The sequence below is a fragment of the Pagrus major genome, chromosome 11 (assembly GCF_040436345.1).
Source record: "Pagrus major chromosome 11, Pma_NU_1.0".
Classification (NCBI taxonomy): Eukaryota; Metazoa; Chordata; class Actinopteri; order Spariformes; family Sparidae; genus Pagrus; species Pagrus major.
The window spans coordinates 2893338-2909240 of NC_133225.1; the positions used below are offsets into that span (position 1 = coordinate 2893338).

The window sequence follows — 15903 nt, forward strand, 5'->3', positions numbered from 1 at the left end:
TAGTTCTGGGTTTAAGGTCTCGTTCCAGCACTACTCCATGAAGAAAGTTGGTCTTGGACATGTGATTGGAGGGTGGGCGGGACACGTGACTATAAAATGACTTGCTTGTCCTTTAACAAATCAGAGAATAACTAAAGAAGATTTCAAATCTGACATGTAATGCAGAAATGTTTTACTTGACACTTTCCTGTGCTCAGACATATTTTGCCAGGTACCAAAACTATACCATACGGTCCTCTGAGGGTCCGAGTTCAATACCAAAAGTCTATATTTAAAGGTCTAAAGTAGTGAATTGTCAGTGGTTCTTGTTTTTTGTTGGCAAAGAACATTCATTAAATATTAACTTATGTTCAACAGTATATAGAATGCATGTCCTCCAGGTTGCATCAGCTGATCCATGCATCATGTGCAATAAACCTAATTATGGTTTCAGGTTGAGGAGAAGTCTGTGTCTGTGCATGAGCACATGTGTGAAATCGTACAAATCAGTACCAGCACTCATGTTGTGAGTATTTTCTAAGAGAGCAGCGCACAAGAAGAGCCCTTTGTGTCCCTGTGCTTGTGCACATTCTCAGTTATAACAAGGTTAGAGAGAAGCGATTCAGTTACAGTCTGCAAGTCAGATTTGCAGCAACGAAAACACAGACACCTGAAAAGTCTCCGGTTGTCCAGCATAAAAAACATTTGCACAAGTTCTTTCATTTCCTGTTTGTATGTGTGATGTGACAGATGGGAGCACCTCATGCAGTTACTTTGAGCTTTATTGATGTTGTGTGCATTAGACAGCCTTTTAGCATTAGACAGCCTTTTAGCACAGCTCTGGGTGTGATATAAAAACATATGTACATGAAACAAATCATTCTCTGGATATAATGAAGGCTATAAAAGCAGTTTGCCAATAAAGTCTCAGGTCAAATAACTTACAAGCTTTCTCCAGAACTTTCAACTGCATCTGTTCATCTTCCCCAATGGATCGAGGATGAATACCATGTGGTGAAAAGCTCCGGAAACAGCTAAAAGGTTCACTTGAATTCTGACTTGTTTGCCAAAGTCAAGAATGAGCTTTCATACTCATCCTCAAAACTGGATGATGTCATCAGGGTTATCTAGGGTTAAGACTTCAAATGTTTACCAGAAAGGCCCAATCCCATGCATTCCTTGCCCCCTTCCTCCATTTCACGCACTCACGCTGGGAAAGAGGGCCACGGTGAAGTGATAAGGCTCCATGGCACACTTCAAATTCTCTGTTGTTTCAATGAATTATTGTCATTTTCTTTACAACAACCATAAAACAACCAGTACTGGCTGCTGATGTTTCTGTAGCACTCTAAAGCTCGAGGGAAGGTTAAAAAATTGGGATTGGGCCAAAGCCCGTGTCACAAGCTGGAGGTGTAGTTTGAAGACAAACACGCTGCCCGTCTCAAGTCTCTGCTCGAGTAACTATGAGCTGCTACAAACATAACACTCCCAAATCTCTGACCAAGGTGCAAGAGTTTCATTGTGGGTAATGTAGGCGACCAGGTCGAGATGAGGAAGAAGAATCAGTCAAATGAAAAACATCTGTGGTACCGCTGCATCCATCATTAGATCAAGTCAATGGAGTATTCGTTTACGGCTTTCTTGGGCGCTGCTCTCCTCTCTGATGTAGGTGTGGAAGTCTACATGTCTGATAAAGCCATTACAGCAATTACATTTGTAAACCGCTCTCTTAGATTTACAACTGTTAGAAACCGCTGCAGATAAACAATGATCCATTTACTGTGGTATGTTCTGAGAACAGGGAGTAGATTTCCTTCAAGCTCCTGGGCAAATCCTCAAATATTCCTGTTGAGCTAACCCTTCCTTCCGATCAAACTGTAAAATGACATAACAGAGCTTGTTTACCATTTTGAAATAATGACAGATGTGTCCTTGGGGAGGCACTAAAGGGAATCCCTTTATCTATGGATATCTGCGTCATGGTCCTGCTCTGTTTGTCTTATTTTATTTCTGTTTTATGTGTTTTTTAAGGTTTTTGTGGCGACTTTTCCCTCCACACCTGTAATGCATCACCTTTGTCAGCCCAGCCCTGTTTCCTGTGAAGCTCACTGTATAGCAAACACGGCTATAAAGTCGACTTCCTCCTGGTGGAAGGATCCTCACTGCATAATTGAATCATGAAGGTTGAACATGAATGTTCAGTTTCCTGATGACTTATAAAGCGATTAAGTCCCTTTTATTGAACATCAGGGTAACGATGCAATTACCAATGTAGAGGAGGCACCGTGAAATAAAAAAATGTTTCCCTTTTGTAATGGCGCCACATTTGCCCAATGGGAGACAAACCCTGATGAAGTCTGATCTCACTGCTCATCCTAAACGCCCACAAAACACTTTCTGGTGTCATTACTGCTGTGCAAAGATTGAAAAAGCCATTATTTGAGTTTTCATGTTGTTGTCAATATTGCGTTAGTGGGTCCAAGTGGACAGCTGCATAGATGAATACATGAATGTTTTTTCTTTCTGTCTCTGCAGACACATCATGACTGAGCTGATTGAAACAGAGAGGCTGTACGTGGAGGAACTGCAAAGTATCATGGAGGTACAGTTTTCATGCTTACATTTCCCACCGCTTTTACATGCTTCTTAATTGATCAGCAGCGAATGGACAGTGGATAGTGAAAATCTGAAGGGACACGAGGCCTTATTTCAAGGTAAACAAGACATATTTGGTAACCCATTAGCTACAGCTAGACGATAGCTAACTTTAGTATATGTAAGGCAACGTTAAATAAATGATGTGTGTTGATAACTGAGAATTAATATTCAGCTTTCCTATCATGTAACACAAGTGGTTGAATGCTGACGTTAGCTGCTGTCTAATGGTAGCTAACAGGTTATCAGATATGTTGTTTAACCTTGAAATATGGCCCAGTGTCCCTCTGAATGTTCATTATCTGTCGTCTTTTCAGTTGCTGATCAATGGAGAATCTGTGAAATGGTCGTCGTCTCTCAGATTCACTACATTTATATAAGCACTTCAACATTTGAGCGCCGTACCCTGAGCGTGAAAAAAGAGGAAAATGGCTGCCATGTGACTACGGTCTATTGCTTACTGAAAACATCTTCAATCCCAACAAACTACACTGTATAACCATGTCAATGTACTGAGCTAATCCTCCAATATAGAGGGCTGGTCTGATCCATTACTTTAAACAGTGATTATTAGTCATACACCTTTAGTTTGGAGTCACTTGACTTCCTGATACCTGACTCTGACGTAGGTCTCTGTGTTGGATTTTATCTTTTCAGCATAGTCTTCAATCCAGACACTGAACTGGTGCATCCCTGAGCTGAACACTACATTTCTCTTCCCTCATATGTTAAACCTTCAGACTCATGTCAGTGTATAACCTTCATATGATCTCCTGGGTCGAGTATGTTCAATCAATTTTCTGCTGGATTACAAACGCATGAAATGTTGAACTCCAGCAGGACTGCATTTGATTCTGACAGTACAGTTTATTGATCACACGAGCAAAGCATGATGTGTTGGTGTAAATAAGTCTTCTCATCACCTATAGATGTCAATCTGCAGGACTGCAGGTGGACCGAAGTCTTAAGTCGAAATGATTAGATGTTTTAGATGTTTTACAGCTTATTACGGCTAATCTTGCTTTCTTTTTCTTCTTATCTGTCCCGTTATTCTACCCTCCTCCTCACCCTCCATCCCAGGGTTATTTTGCAGAGCTGGATAACTCAGAGCTCAGCCACCTCATCCCCCCGTCCCTGGAGAACAAAAGGGATGTGCTGTTTGGCAACCTGCCAGAGATATATGAATTTCACAACAGGTGGGTGGAATGTATTTTGTACACTGCCCTGCCACTACGTCTTGGAAACACTGATATCGGTCGCAAACTTAATACCTCTCTGACACTGTAAACTGTGAGTTCCACAGGAGTGAAGTCATCTTGATCAGCTTCCATTAGATTGTTCAGTTTTTCATAATATCATATCACAGTGGTTTCAAAGTAGTCCAAACACCCTCAAATGACCATACGTATTTTGTGAAATTAAACCAGTCAGTGCCTTGTTAACGGGTCGAAGTAAGCCGCAGTTTAGACGAACGTTCAGTGGCTGTTTTGTTACTTATATAAACACGTTTTCACTTTGTCTTTCACTCTCTTACACTCTTGTATTACCTCTAAGTCCAACGTCCGTCTATCCACAGTTTGCATCCCAGCTTGTCTGTTTGCTGAAGGCGGTCACACACACACACACACACACAGAGACACACAGAAATAGTGTCTTCCTAACAATCAAACATTAGGACTAAGATATTCTGTGCAAATAGTGGGAGGAACAGAACAGATACTGTATATTATGTCAAGACTCCCGGCTGATCTTTTGACCCCGGCCTCACAGCTCACAGCACTGATACTGTATCGTAACCAGCTAAATTGTATTGCATAATTAGATAAAGAGCCAGTGTTTCCATTGTTGCTGTGGCTGTTGAGTGTGTTTGCTTGTTCAGTGTTCATCCTGTTTGCACATAGTTTACATTTTAAAATAGTAGGTCACCTCCATATATACTTACTTATGTATATTTACACTTCTTTTACTCAGAAGAGAGATATCCAGGTAGTATTTAATCACCTTTTTAATTTTTCCTAAACATTCCTTTTGTGTTTTTATGATTATTTATGAGTATGAGACACTAATCATGCTATATCTTATTTCACCTTTGCACCTTAGCAGCAGTGTCACTATTGTTAACACGATGACCATCATGACTGCTGTCTGTATAGGATGTGTCTGTGTTCCAGAGCAATCAGTGGAGACCTGACGTTGTTTTGGTTGTGTTAAAACGGAGGGTCGAGAGAAGTCATCCTAAAAATAGTAGTTGTAGATTTATGAGCCAAAGTTTTAAGATATTTGTGTTTTTTTTAAGGTGACTAAGATGTAAGTGATTGAGTTTCCACTCTATCACAACCATATAAGAAGATTACAACCCAAGTGTTTGTTGATGCTGGCTGTGTCGCAAGCAGATTTTATCTGTAGTTACCCACTGAGCAGGCAACGTCTGTGGACGTCCAAAACAGGTTGATATCATGTCCGTCGGGCCAGGCCATGATCTGGACGTCCACTGACAGCCAGAATTAGTCGATAAATGACGTTGAGAAAAGACGTCCAGTCAGGCCATAATCTAGACATCCACTGACATCCAGAATTAGTCGAGAATAGACATTCATACTGGCTATGATCTGGACGTCCACAGACAGCCAGAATTAGTCGACAAACGACATATAAACGTCTATACAACGTCTAGAAAAGACGTATAAAAAAACTTTCATTTTGGCTCCCAAGAGGACGTCTTTTAGACGTCTTGGATGTCCATAAATGACGTCTAAAAGACGTGATCTAGACCACTTTTTGCTCACTGGGTAGCTACTTAATGTTAAATCTGTGATTTAGCTGAAAACTCCATCTCCAGCTGATATTTGAATAATTCCAGCTGACCTTTAACATATTAAAACGTGTCATCGGCGTACTTGGGCTAACCTACCTGTGAGAACCACACAGTCTCATCTCATGGTCAAGTTAGTAATGATAAAATTGCAGTGTTACACTTTCAAGTAAAGACACCAAAACTACTTGGTTAAGTTTAGGAACACGCTTTGGTGCGAGATCGGGCTGTAAAATGAGTAAACCCTGTAGAAAGTTTATCGAGAGGCTGCCTCCTTGTTTGTCCCGGGCAGAGTCACCATGCTCACCAGTATCGTCCATGTAGTCCATCAGATTTGCTCTTAAACAGTGGGCATGGGTCATCAGAGAGATAACTCCCTTACTTAATGACCCCAGCACAAACAGCTCTCACAAGTTTACTTCATCCCCCTCTCCTTTCATAAAGACTCATGCGGGCAATAAAAGACAAATAATGACGATTTGTAGACTGGAATCGTGAACGTGTGGGACTGTGCAGCCTGTATGTCAACACATGAGCTGTAGAGTTTGTGTTTACTTCCTCAAATCGTCGCTTCACTCTGTAATTTATAGAACTGAATGCATGTGTGCATGTGCTTCAAGTATGTCGAGAAGATGGTTATTCAAAGCAACCGTCAACAAGCAGAACGATTCAGAGACATCACAGGCGTTCCAGGCAGATTAGACTCCCTGAAGGCCTGAACCAAAGACTTGTTCCTCCTTTCCCTCCCATCCTTTATCTCATCCATTCTCTTTCTTCTTGTACTTCCTTTCCCGCCTCTCTTGCTTCCTGTTTTGTCTCACCTCTCTTCTCTATCCCTCTCTGTTTTTTCTCTCCCAGTCTACTTGTTAGCACAGCCTCTCATCTCTTTGTAGTGCGACTGGTAAAAGTCTGAAGTGGAGCCTATATTAGACTACAGTGGATTATTTCATCTTCTTTAGGCTCCGTGGTTTTGCATTTCGTAAACTTAGAGGCCAAAGACTAAAAAAGATTTAAAAAGAAAAGATGGTAAAAATCGAAGCAGCACTGGCTGAAATATCCTCACAAATCACTGGACCCTACATTTTCCACAAGTCCACACCTGCAGTTTGTAACGCTTTCTTTTTCTGTTTTGCTTTGAGATCTCCGGGTCCAAGAGATGATCATCATCAGGGTTATTTTATCAGACTTGACTTGACTCCTTTAGAGCCTCAAGAACACTTTATACAATGATTTCACGGGCTTGGTAGATCTTCTCATCTTCTCATGACCCATAAACCAACCGTCATGTGTAAAATGTCATTTTAATGGAAGAGGTGTTTTTACATGGTGGCTGCTACAAGGAATTTTCACTTTTTGTTGATGGTGGCGTCAAACAGCGTAAACTATTCAGTGTTTTTTTGTGTCTTACTGTCATACCGTACCACGAGACTACAAAGCAGCTTCTTTCTTCAGACTGAGACCCCTCGATTCATCCTCAGCACTCTGCCATAAAAAAATAGTAACAGTATCAATAATAACCATTTAGAAATAGCCAGCCTTTCCACATTTGCTTGTGTAGGTCATACTGTATTGAAGCATCAGTATTAAATTGGGACTGTTTCATAACCAGTTATGAGTTCTTACATATTATAGCACATATTATATGCAAAAATATGTTGTTGTTTTAAACAGTGACACTATGAATTGGTGTTTGGCGCAACTGACAAATGAATATTATGTTTGATAATGAAACGAGTGGACCTGCCCTGCTAAAGCAAAACCAGACCAACCCAATCGCCAGAATAAATGTTGGGAAAGGACATTTTTGCAAAACCTCAGAAAGGTGCTCTGTTTAGGTTCAGGCACGAAAACCACTTTCAAAATAAGGTTCAAAATAAAAAATAGCCTTTTTTTGGGGGACAATTTTTGGAAATTGTCCCCAGGTCTCATTAAAAACATCCAGTGATGTCACGCTTACAAATATTGAAACAAATTAATGTCCAAGTTGTTGAAGCTGCTTACACACTTCAGTTTAATGGTTTAGTCACTTAAAGCATTGGCTTAATGTTGGTTTCCTGCTCGCCAGATTAAAAATTACAACGTGTGTCATGTTCTTGTTGTTCTTGTGTTCATTAATCACCTGCAGGACATTTCTGAGGGAGCTGGAGAACTGTGCAGAGAAACCAGAGCTGGTGGGAACCTGTTTTCTGAAAAGGGTGAGTAGCTCAGAAACAGTGGTGGACAGTAACAAAGTACATTTACCCAAGTACGTAGTATTTTACAGCAATATTGCCATTCTCTTAGTTCACACTTTTACTCAACTATATTTCAATGAAGATACTTTATTTCAGATATGCTGAAAGAATTAGAAAATTAATTTATTGACACAATAGGAAGGGTTATGACATCATATTTTAATTGGGTAGTGACGCACTGTGCTGTAAAGGAATTCCCCCCCAAAAGAAGTATTACCTTACCTCATTACCTGATGGGGTCGAAGCAGATTTCTAGATACAGTACATAATGTAAAGTTAATTCATGGAGAAGTGTAGCTGATAAAACAAAAGTGCTCTATTTTTCATTATATAAAAGGCAGCAGATGACGAGCAATGAATTGGAAAAATAACTTGAATTACAGTACAGTTGTGCAATGACGAGGGACCTGCGTCAGCGAGACAGAGATTATCAGGATGCAATAAAAAATAAAGCAATTACTAGGATGCAATGAGTGTGGCAGCAATCACTGGAGAGCAATTAACATGACGACTTACCAGAAAGCAATAATATGTAGCACTTACCAGCAACATAACATGGCAACTTGTCAGCCATGACTGAACAACTGAACCGGGGTTACGTATGTAGGCCGCGATGACCAGATGTGTTTTATGTTGTCGGCAATGATCTGAGGTCAGCTGTGACTAGAAGTACCAGACAAGATGAATTCAGAAGGTTGGCAGTGAGCAGCAGGATAAGGTGACTGACAACTGAGTGACACACAAGACAAGAAGTGTTTGAGTTTCCAGTGCTGGGTCCAGATATGTGAGTGGCTGCTTTTGGGTAAATCTCACGAAGTGCAGATGACATTGGGAGTAAGATGGAGGCCAGTTACTGCACGTTTCCTCCAACATGTATATTTGTAGGAAGCGGTGTCTGTCTCATGATAGTAGGCTCCTTTACTCAAACGCACAGAATGAGTAGATTCGTAGATGAGGGTATTTCATACTTGAGAAACAGCTGAAGTGGACCAGGAACTGCCGATGCTGATTTAAGGCCCTCTCGTGACTTTGACATGCCTTTGTGTCGACAGAAAGAAGAGCTCCAGGTGTATGAGAAGTACTGTCAGAATAAACCCCGCTCTGAAGTCCTCTGGAGACAGTGTGGAGACAGCCTCTTCTTCCAGGTAACACACACACACACACACACACACAATATAAGGAGACAACAACAGTATAAGGAGCCTTGTAAGATTTGGTGAATTAGATCTTCTTCTGGAGGTCATGACGAAGTTCAGTCATCAAGCGTATGGTGCTGTTTATGATGTTAGACTTCAGGACACTTCCATACGCCAGCAGAAGACACTGTCCATCGTGAAGCTACAATTTAAATACCTAAACAGCAACATCAACGCATTTTGTCACTTTTTGGAACAGGTGTGTTTTAATTATGATCATTTGCCTGCTGCAGCGTTAACAGCAGGTTGAGTCGGTGCAGCACATGTCGCTTCCTGACGGAAAATGTTTGGTGTGTGTGTGTGTGTGTGTGTGTGTGTGTGTGTGTGTGTGTGTGTGTGTGTGTGTGTGTGTGTGTGTGTGTGTGTGTGTGTGTGTGTGTGTGTGTGTGTGTGTGTGTGTGTGTGTGTGTGTGTGTGTGTGTGTGTGTGTGTGTGTGTGTGCCAATAGGAATGCCAGAAGAAACTGGACCACAAACTCTCTCTGGACGCTTACCTGCTGAAGCCTGTCCAGAGGATCACCAAATACCAGCTCATGCTCAAGGTAACTACACACACACATTGTTACGGCACAAATGAATCTATGAAGTGTTTGATTTGCTGTTAACGTGTGAGACAACCAGTGGAAGAACAGGCATTCGATGATCATAATAAACTTTGTTATTATGATCTGTGATTCGACTCTTGATGTAGAAATTTACAGCCGACCTTCTGCTGCTTTCTCCGGTTCAAGAGATAAGCCACACCAACGCAGACCTTTGCTATTTCAATCCCTGTCTTGCTCGGCGCGTTGCGTTACGGTCAGTGATTTTGTCCAACTTACTTTGGAGACGTGGAAATCTCATGCGACAAAGATCCGCTCCACGAGCTGCAGAAGTGGAGTGCTTGATGGAAAACGACACGCAAATAGATCAAGATGAGGGCTCATGGGAAGTTTTTAATAGAGTGTTAATGAAACTCTCCAATTCGCTGTGTAGAAATTGTACATTAAAGCCCGCTCGTGAAGTGTGTAAGTGAGTATTATTGCATTTTGCAGTCTTGCTCTCTATATTGAAAGAATGAGTACGTCGCAGCACTGCTCACCTCCCATCAGTAAAGGTCAGGTCAACTGTAAAGCAATCCATCTGCTGTCATAGCGCTCTGATATGTTGCCTGAGCTCTGGTTGAAACACCACTGGGCTGTCTGGCTGTCAGCTGTGCGACAGTGAATGATATGAACTCTGAAGTCTGCTCGCTTGCTTTGGTTGAGTAGCTTGTTTGATTTGATTTCAAAGCCTGAATAAAAAATCATCCCAATGTTGTTTGACAAATACTTCAGTACATTAATAACGGGGCATTATTTTGTGTAATTATCGGCTAATTAGTCGAGCCTGCTCCACTTAATCCCCCACAGGAGTTCCCTGAAAGCTCTATCCCCAGCCTGGTGCCGCTGACAGCGAGGCTTCAGTCTCTCACCACAGCGCCCACATTTATGATCATATACCGCTCCACTCCTCATGTTGGAGTGTGCAGGTTTATGATCTGATCGCTAACCAATCTGCAGACTTTAGACTGTGCTTGATCACGTGGTTTGGAAGCTCCTCTAAACTTCCAGTAAATCTGATAAAACGGAGTTGGATGGAGGTTTGATTTGTTTAATGATGTGTTGGTTTGTTGGGTAAAGCAGGAAGGGTTTCATGTAAGTGTGCTGCATTAAAATAGCCTTTTTTATGGATATGCAGTCAATAGTTAGGGCAAATAATTTAAGGAGGATCTGCGTGTCCTCGTCTTGACTGTGTTTAATGGGCAGTGGTTGGATGTACCTGTGTTTTGACCTTTGACTCCACTCCTTCACAAGCAAAGGTCTCAAAACAAAGTTTAAACATTTAGGAGGTCAAAATTCACAAAACTTTTAATGGGGCTTTAGTAACAAAGAAATGATTTCTCTTTCAGCTCATCCACACATTGTAGGTGTCAGTATTAGGACTTTGAAGTGATTGCGCCGAAAAACCACACAAGCTTGGTTATGGCAGCCCTGAGGGGCAAGTGAATTTTTTTTTTTCATGTGTGAAACAGAGCAAAATAAGTTTTTTCACTCGGCTCGACATGTGAAAAAAAATTTCACGAGCGAAAGTTAGAAAATGGAGCACCAGAAAAAAATGTCACTTGCCCTTCAGGGCTTCTGTACTTGGAAGAGGTGGCAGCACAAAATTGTATTTCAACTTTATTAAACATAAACTTATTATTATTTTTTGTGCTGCCAGGTGTCTGGCAAGAAATAAAGTAAGATTATATTTCAGTTGCAAGTTCAGGGTAAGGTCGGGGGAAACATCTGCAATAATTGTTAATAAAATCCTATAAAACTGTATACAAACCGCTGTAGCCTTATGTTAACAATGGAAATAAAAAACTAAATTTTCTGAAATATTGCGCCTCTTATAGTACACGAACGCTTTTTAAAAATGCTTAACCCTCAATACATCACCAAAATAGATTCCAGTGAAATCCTGTCCACTGCAGCCAGATATACATCATTGATGAGGGTTTACTCAACACCAGAGGAGCTGTTACTCAGACAATAGACCTCATCCTCAGCTTGATAACCCCGTCACCTCCGCCTGCCTATCAGCGTTAATGATTTACTCCTCAGTGTTCATCATCATCAGTCTTGTTCTCTCTCCTCTTTTTCTCCTCTTCTGTGTTCATTCTCTTGTTTTTCTTCTTTTTATCCTTAACTCACCTTTCTAACCTTTCTAACCTGCTTCATGTGTTCCAGGAGATGTTAAAGTGCAGTAAGGGCGAGGGGACGGCTGAGCTGGAGGAGGCTTTAGCCACCATGCTGGACATCATCAAGTCAGTCAACGACTCCATGCACCAGATAGCCATCACTGGCTTTGAGGTCAGTACGCGGAGTTACTTCATCATCATCATCGTCATCATCATCTTTATGCAAACTGTAAAAATGTCGAGAAAACTTGAGAAACAAGGAAACCAGACCGAAGCCTTGTTGACTCTACTGAAATGTAACCTTGTGTTAGGTTCACCAGACTTAAAGAAAGTAACATTTTATCATTAAAATGTCTAAAAACCATCATCACCATCATAAATGTTACCTACAATCTTTAAACCAAGAGAAATCTTAATTTTATTCAAGGTAATGGTGCATTCATTTGGTCGTTTGTCACTTTAACTTCTGGGTCAACGACAGATACGTCAGAGAGGGAGGAAGAGAGTAAAGAGAGCAAATGTGGAGAGTCGATGCATACGAGGAATTTATTACCTCTTTACCTCACTTCTTACTTCAAAGACAACAGAACCGGTGCAGTCGCACATTATCTACGAGAGATCCGTTCACTTTACCTGAGTCGATGCCCGTGTGATCAAAGTGTGTGAGTCGAGGGTTGTTCTCATCAGATGGTCTCAACCTCGTACGTTTTGTCTGACAACTGACGACTGTTTTTCTTCTTCAACATTTCCTTGATGTGATATCGACCACCATTTTAATATATAGATTTAAGATTGAGTCCATGCAGCTGGGTAGAGCTCAACAGTGCGGTTCTGGAAGTGAACATCCAAAATGTATTTTCTGAAGTGAGGATGTTGATTACGAGCCGTATGGTCACAACCTGTCAGGATGGACTCACCACGAGCTGTGGGGCTGTGACATGATGGCATATGCTCCTGTGGACGCCACAAGTCCAGCTGATATTAATTTTGTTTTAAGGAAAAACATGTTTTATTTGCTGTGTCATCAGGAAGTACTACCCTACCCTCCAAGTGTAGCAGCAACATCTCTGATTGATGGAGCGTGCTGTTACCATGGATGTGTTTACCACACCCACAAAGTCATGTCTGCAGCAAGTAAATGCTTCTGCGATTGGACGGTTACATTTACCACAGAGCGACCATGATCTCCCTGTGTGCCCATCATGCTGTGTTGTGTAGATGTGGAGAAGGGTCCAAAAATCACTGCAGGTCAGGTCATGTACTCGTGTTTGAGGGTTAAAAGATGGAAAAGGAAAGATTTGCAGTGGTTTATGGGATGAGTAAGCGTTCACTCTTCAAAGTATTATGTACACAGCTTGTACCTTTGCATTATTAAAAAGATGTCCAATTTTTTAAATTTTGAATTTTATTTTGCTCTGGATCAAATGTTTTATGGTCACAAATCATCTTATACTCGGTCGGCTTGGTTCCAGGCTTAAAAACTCTTTATTTAAAGGACTTTCTGAGGTGTGAGTGGAGTGAATGAAGGGAAATTCACATTTCACATTTCATTCAAGCATGCGTCTGCTGTTTCACAAACATAAACAGTCCTAGTGTGTCAAATATTCTCAAATCTGCATCAAAATATCCAAGAACCTGCATGGTTAGTTTATTGCAGTCCTATAAAAACACTTTTATAGGACTGCTATATCCACCCAGCTTAAACTCCAGATCATTCATTAACCAACTCTGTTAACAAGGTCAAAGAGTCGCAGTCATACTCAGTTAATAAATCATGGAGAGGTGCAGGTCAGTTGCGGAAGTTGTGGTGATTTTTTTGGCTGTGCTGTGTGTGTTTTAAGTCTTTGTTAGTGAAGAAACGTTTCATTTCACTCTCTGGTGACTTCAGCCTGTGTGTTCGCTCTGACTGTTTCTGTTTCAAAGACTTGACATGTGTATCATCATGTGGATCTTTGTAGTTACACAGAGACACAGTCAAGACACAAACGTTTATGATCATGGGATCAAATCCATGTTGTAAAATAAATCAGTTTTCTGGTAATGATGTCTGAGGAAAGCAGGGCTTGTTAAGTGGGCTGCGAAACATTCACTGTATGTTCACGACAGTAGATAACGAGCGTCATGTGAGAATATATCAGTGAGCTTATTTAATCCTCTGATGAAACAAACTCTCCTAACTTGATGAACTCCATCTTTTCATGAGGAGCTGCTCGTTTGTCAAACTCGATCATGAGCATAATCAATCAGTGCCCCTGAACTGCTTTTCTATAAGAGGCTTCTAGACTCGCTATATTTGTGTTTCGTTCTCAAAAGTGTCAAGTAGGAGCAGAGAGAAGATCTTCACACTGTGGAGATTGAAGACTGGCTGTCAGGAGTTCAGCACATTCAATTTTAACATTTTAGCAGTGTGGTGGTACCGGGCCCGAACAAGAGAAACTTTGATCAAACTATATTTGTCAGCTGGTCATCACACCGTGACAGAAATGTTTACAGGTAGAAGCATCGGAGAGATTTTACGGATTACAGATTTTCCTTTATTTCCCCTCAACCCCACATGATGTGCTGTAGACCTGAAGCTGGGTCGTGCACATAAAATGACGGCCGCTGCTGACTGCTGTGACTGTGTGATGTAAACGTCTGTGTGTTGATGTTCACAGGGAAACCTGAGTGAGCTCGGGAAGCTGCTGATGCAGGGATCCTTCAACGTGTGGACCGACCACAAGAAAGGCCACAACAAGGTACAACTTCTGCATGTAACATCACACGTGCCTACATGATCAGAAGAGGATGTCATGTATGTCATTTCTACTGGAGTCAAACAGAGAAGCTTTAAAGAACCAAAGCGGTGCAAGTTTACCTCCTTAATTAACGTATAACTTACATTTTTGCTGACCCTTTTCAGTAGCCATTTATTCAACAGAGCCTGTCTGATGTCAAGGAGGAAAAAAACATCAGAATTAACAAAACCTAATGTTTTTGTGCTGTTCTGTGGATGAAAAGTAAAGTTTTCTAATGTTGTTTTGTTCATTTCTGCACATAAATGAAATCATCTGTGAGCATCGTGACTTTAGAGAACAGTACTTTTTTCATTTTCGTGCACAAATGAGTTGTGTTGTTCCAGCACACCTGTCGGGCTCTGTTGGTTTCCATTTATTTCAGTTTGGTATCACAGTAACAGAAAACACTTCCTCGTACCCGAACAACTAAATAGGTCGATTGCCAGTCACTCCCAAAATGACATGGCCCTTGCAGCGTACCTGCGACAGGTGTACCGGACAGTCGTCATACAGTTGCAGTTCTGCACTAACACACTTAACCACATGAAGATGATAGTTGAAGTGTGGATGGGTAGACATACAGATTAACTGACTGACTGATTACCTGATCTCAGGTGAAGGACCTGGCCAGGTTTAAGCCCATGCAGAGACACCTGTTCCTCTATGACAAGATGCTGCTGTTCTGTAAGAAGCGAGAGGAGACCACCGACGGGCACGAGAAGACCCCGTCCTACGGCTTCAAACACTCGCTCAAGGTCAGTTACAGATGGTGCTGCATGTGTTGCTTTTTTCACAGCTGTCTCTTTTGTTTGACTCCTCGTTGTTTGGCAAAGTGAAGACTGTAATCTGAATGAAAACCAGACGTGAACTTGAACCAATGAACAGAAAAAAGCAGTTTACGTCCCCTCGATTGGTTGATTCTGCTGCCAATGAATTTAACTGCTTCTGCCTCTGTTTTTCTTCTCCTGGTCAGAGTTTATTAAACGTGCCACGTGACACTGAACACTACACTTTCTTCATGCATACAAACACATCCAGCAGACACGCAGCAGCATCTGCATTCATCTGGAATTTTGCTTCTGTCCACCTTCTGAGAAAAGATATGTCTCCTCAGCTGCTAAATGCCCGACTTTCTCCCCTCTTAGTCACAACTTTATCCTCCTGCTGTTCGAGTTGTTTTATTGTCGGCGTCAGGAGTATTTTCTGTGACCACAGCTGCCTGCTGCCGCTGCTGCTGCTGCTGCCGGAAACAAGGTTAATTAGAGCAAATCAAACCAAAAACAGTCGAGTGAAACTATGAATTCGTCAAGCCACATCCTACGAGTATGATGGATGATTCTCAGAGCAGTTCAACGCCACAAGTTTACCGCTAAATCATCTGCAGAACTGGAGCTGTCGTTGATAAGTATGCTGCACAGCTCCTCAGGTTCACATCCAAACAAGTCCACAGAAAGCCAGTCACATAGGGAGTCGAGCATGAAAGAAATTCAGTCACTTCTCCTTTATGTTCAGCATAAACAGCCGAGTACATCATGTATTGCAGTCTG

The 15903-nt window shown here is 41.5% G+C and overlaps 1 protein-coding gene across 1 annotated transcript in view; it reads left to right on the forward strand.

Moving 5' to 3' along the window:
* mcf2l2 (MCF.2 cell line derived transforming sequence-like 2) overlaps positions 1-15903 on the forward strand; it is a 91936-nt gene that overhangs the window by 38456 nt on the left and 37577 nt on the right. The window contains exons 16-23 of the mRNA XM_073476084.1: positions 2515-2581; positions 3715-3830; positions 7572-7641; positions 8733-8825; positions 9325-9417; positions 11629-11751; positions 14237-14317; positions 14971-15111. Coding sequence (XP_073332185.1) covers positions 2515-2581; positions 3715-3830; positions 7572-7641; positions 8733-8825; positions 9325-9417; positions 11629-11751; positions 14237-14317; positions 14971-15111 — 784 coding nt within the window. The remainder of the gene's footprint in view (positions 1-2514; positions 2582-3714; positions 3831-7571; positions 7642-8732; positions 8826-9324; positions 9418-11628; positions 11752-14236; positions 14318-14970; positions 15112-15903) is intronic.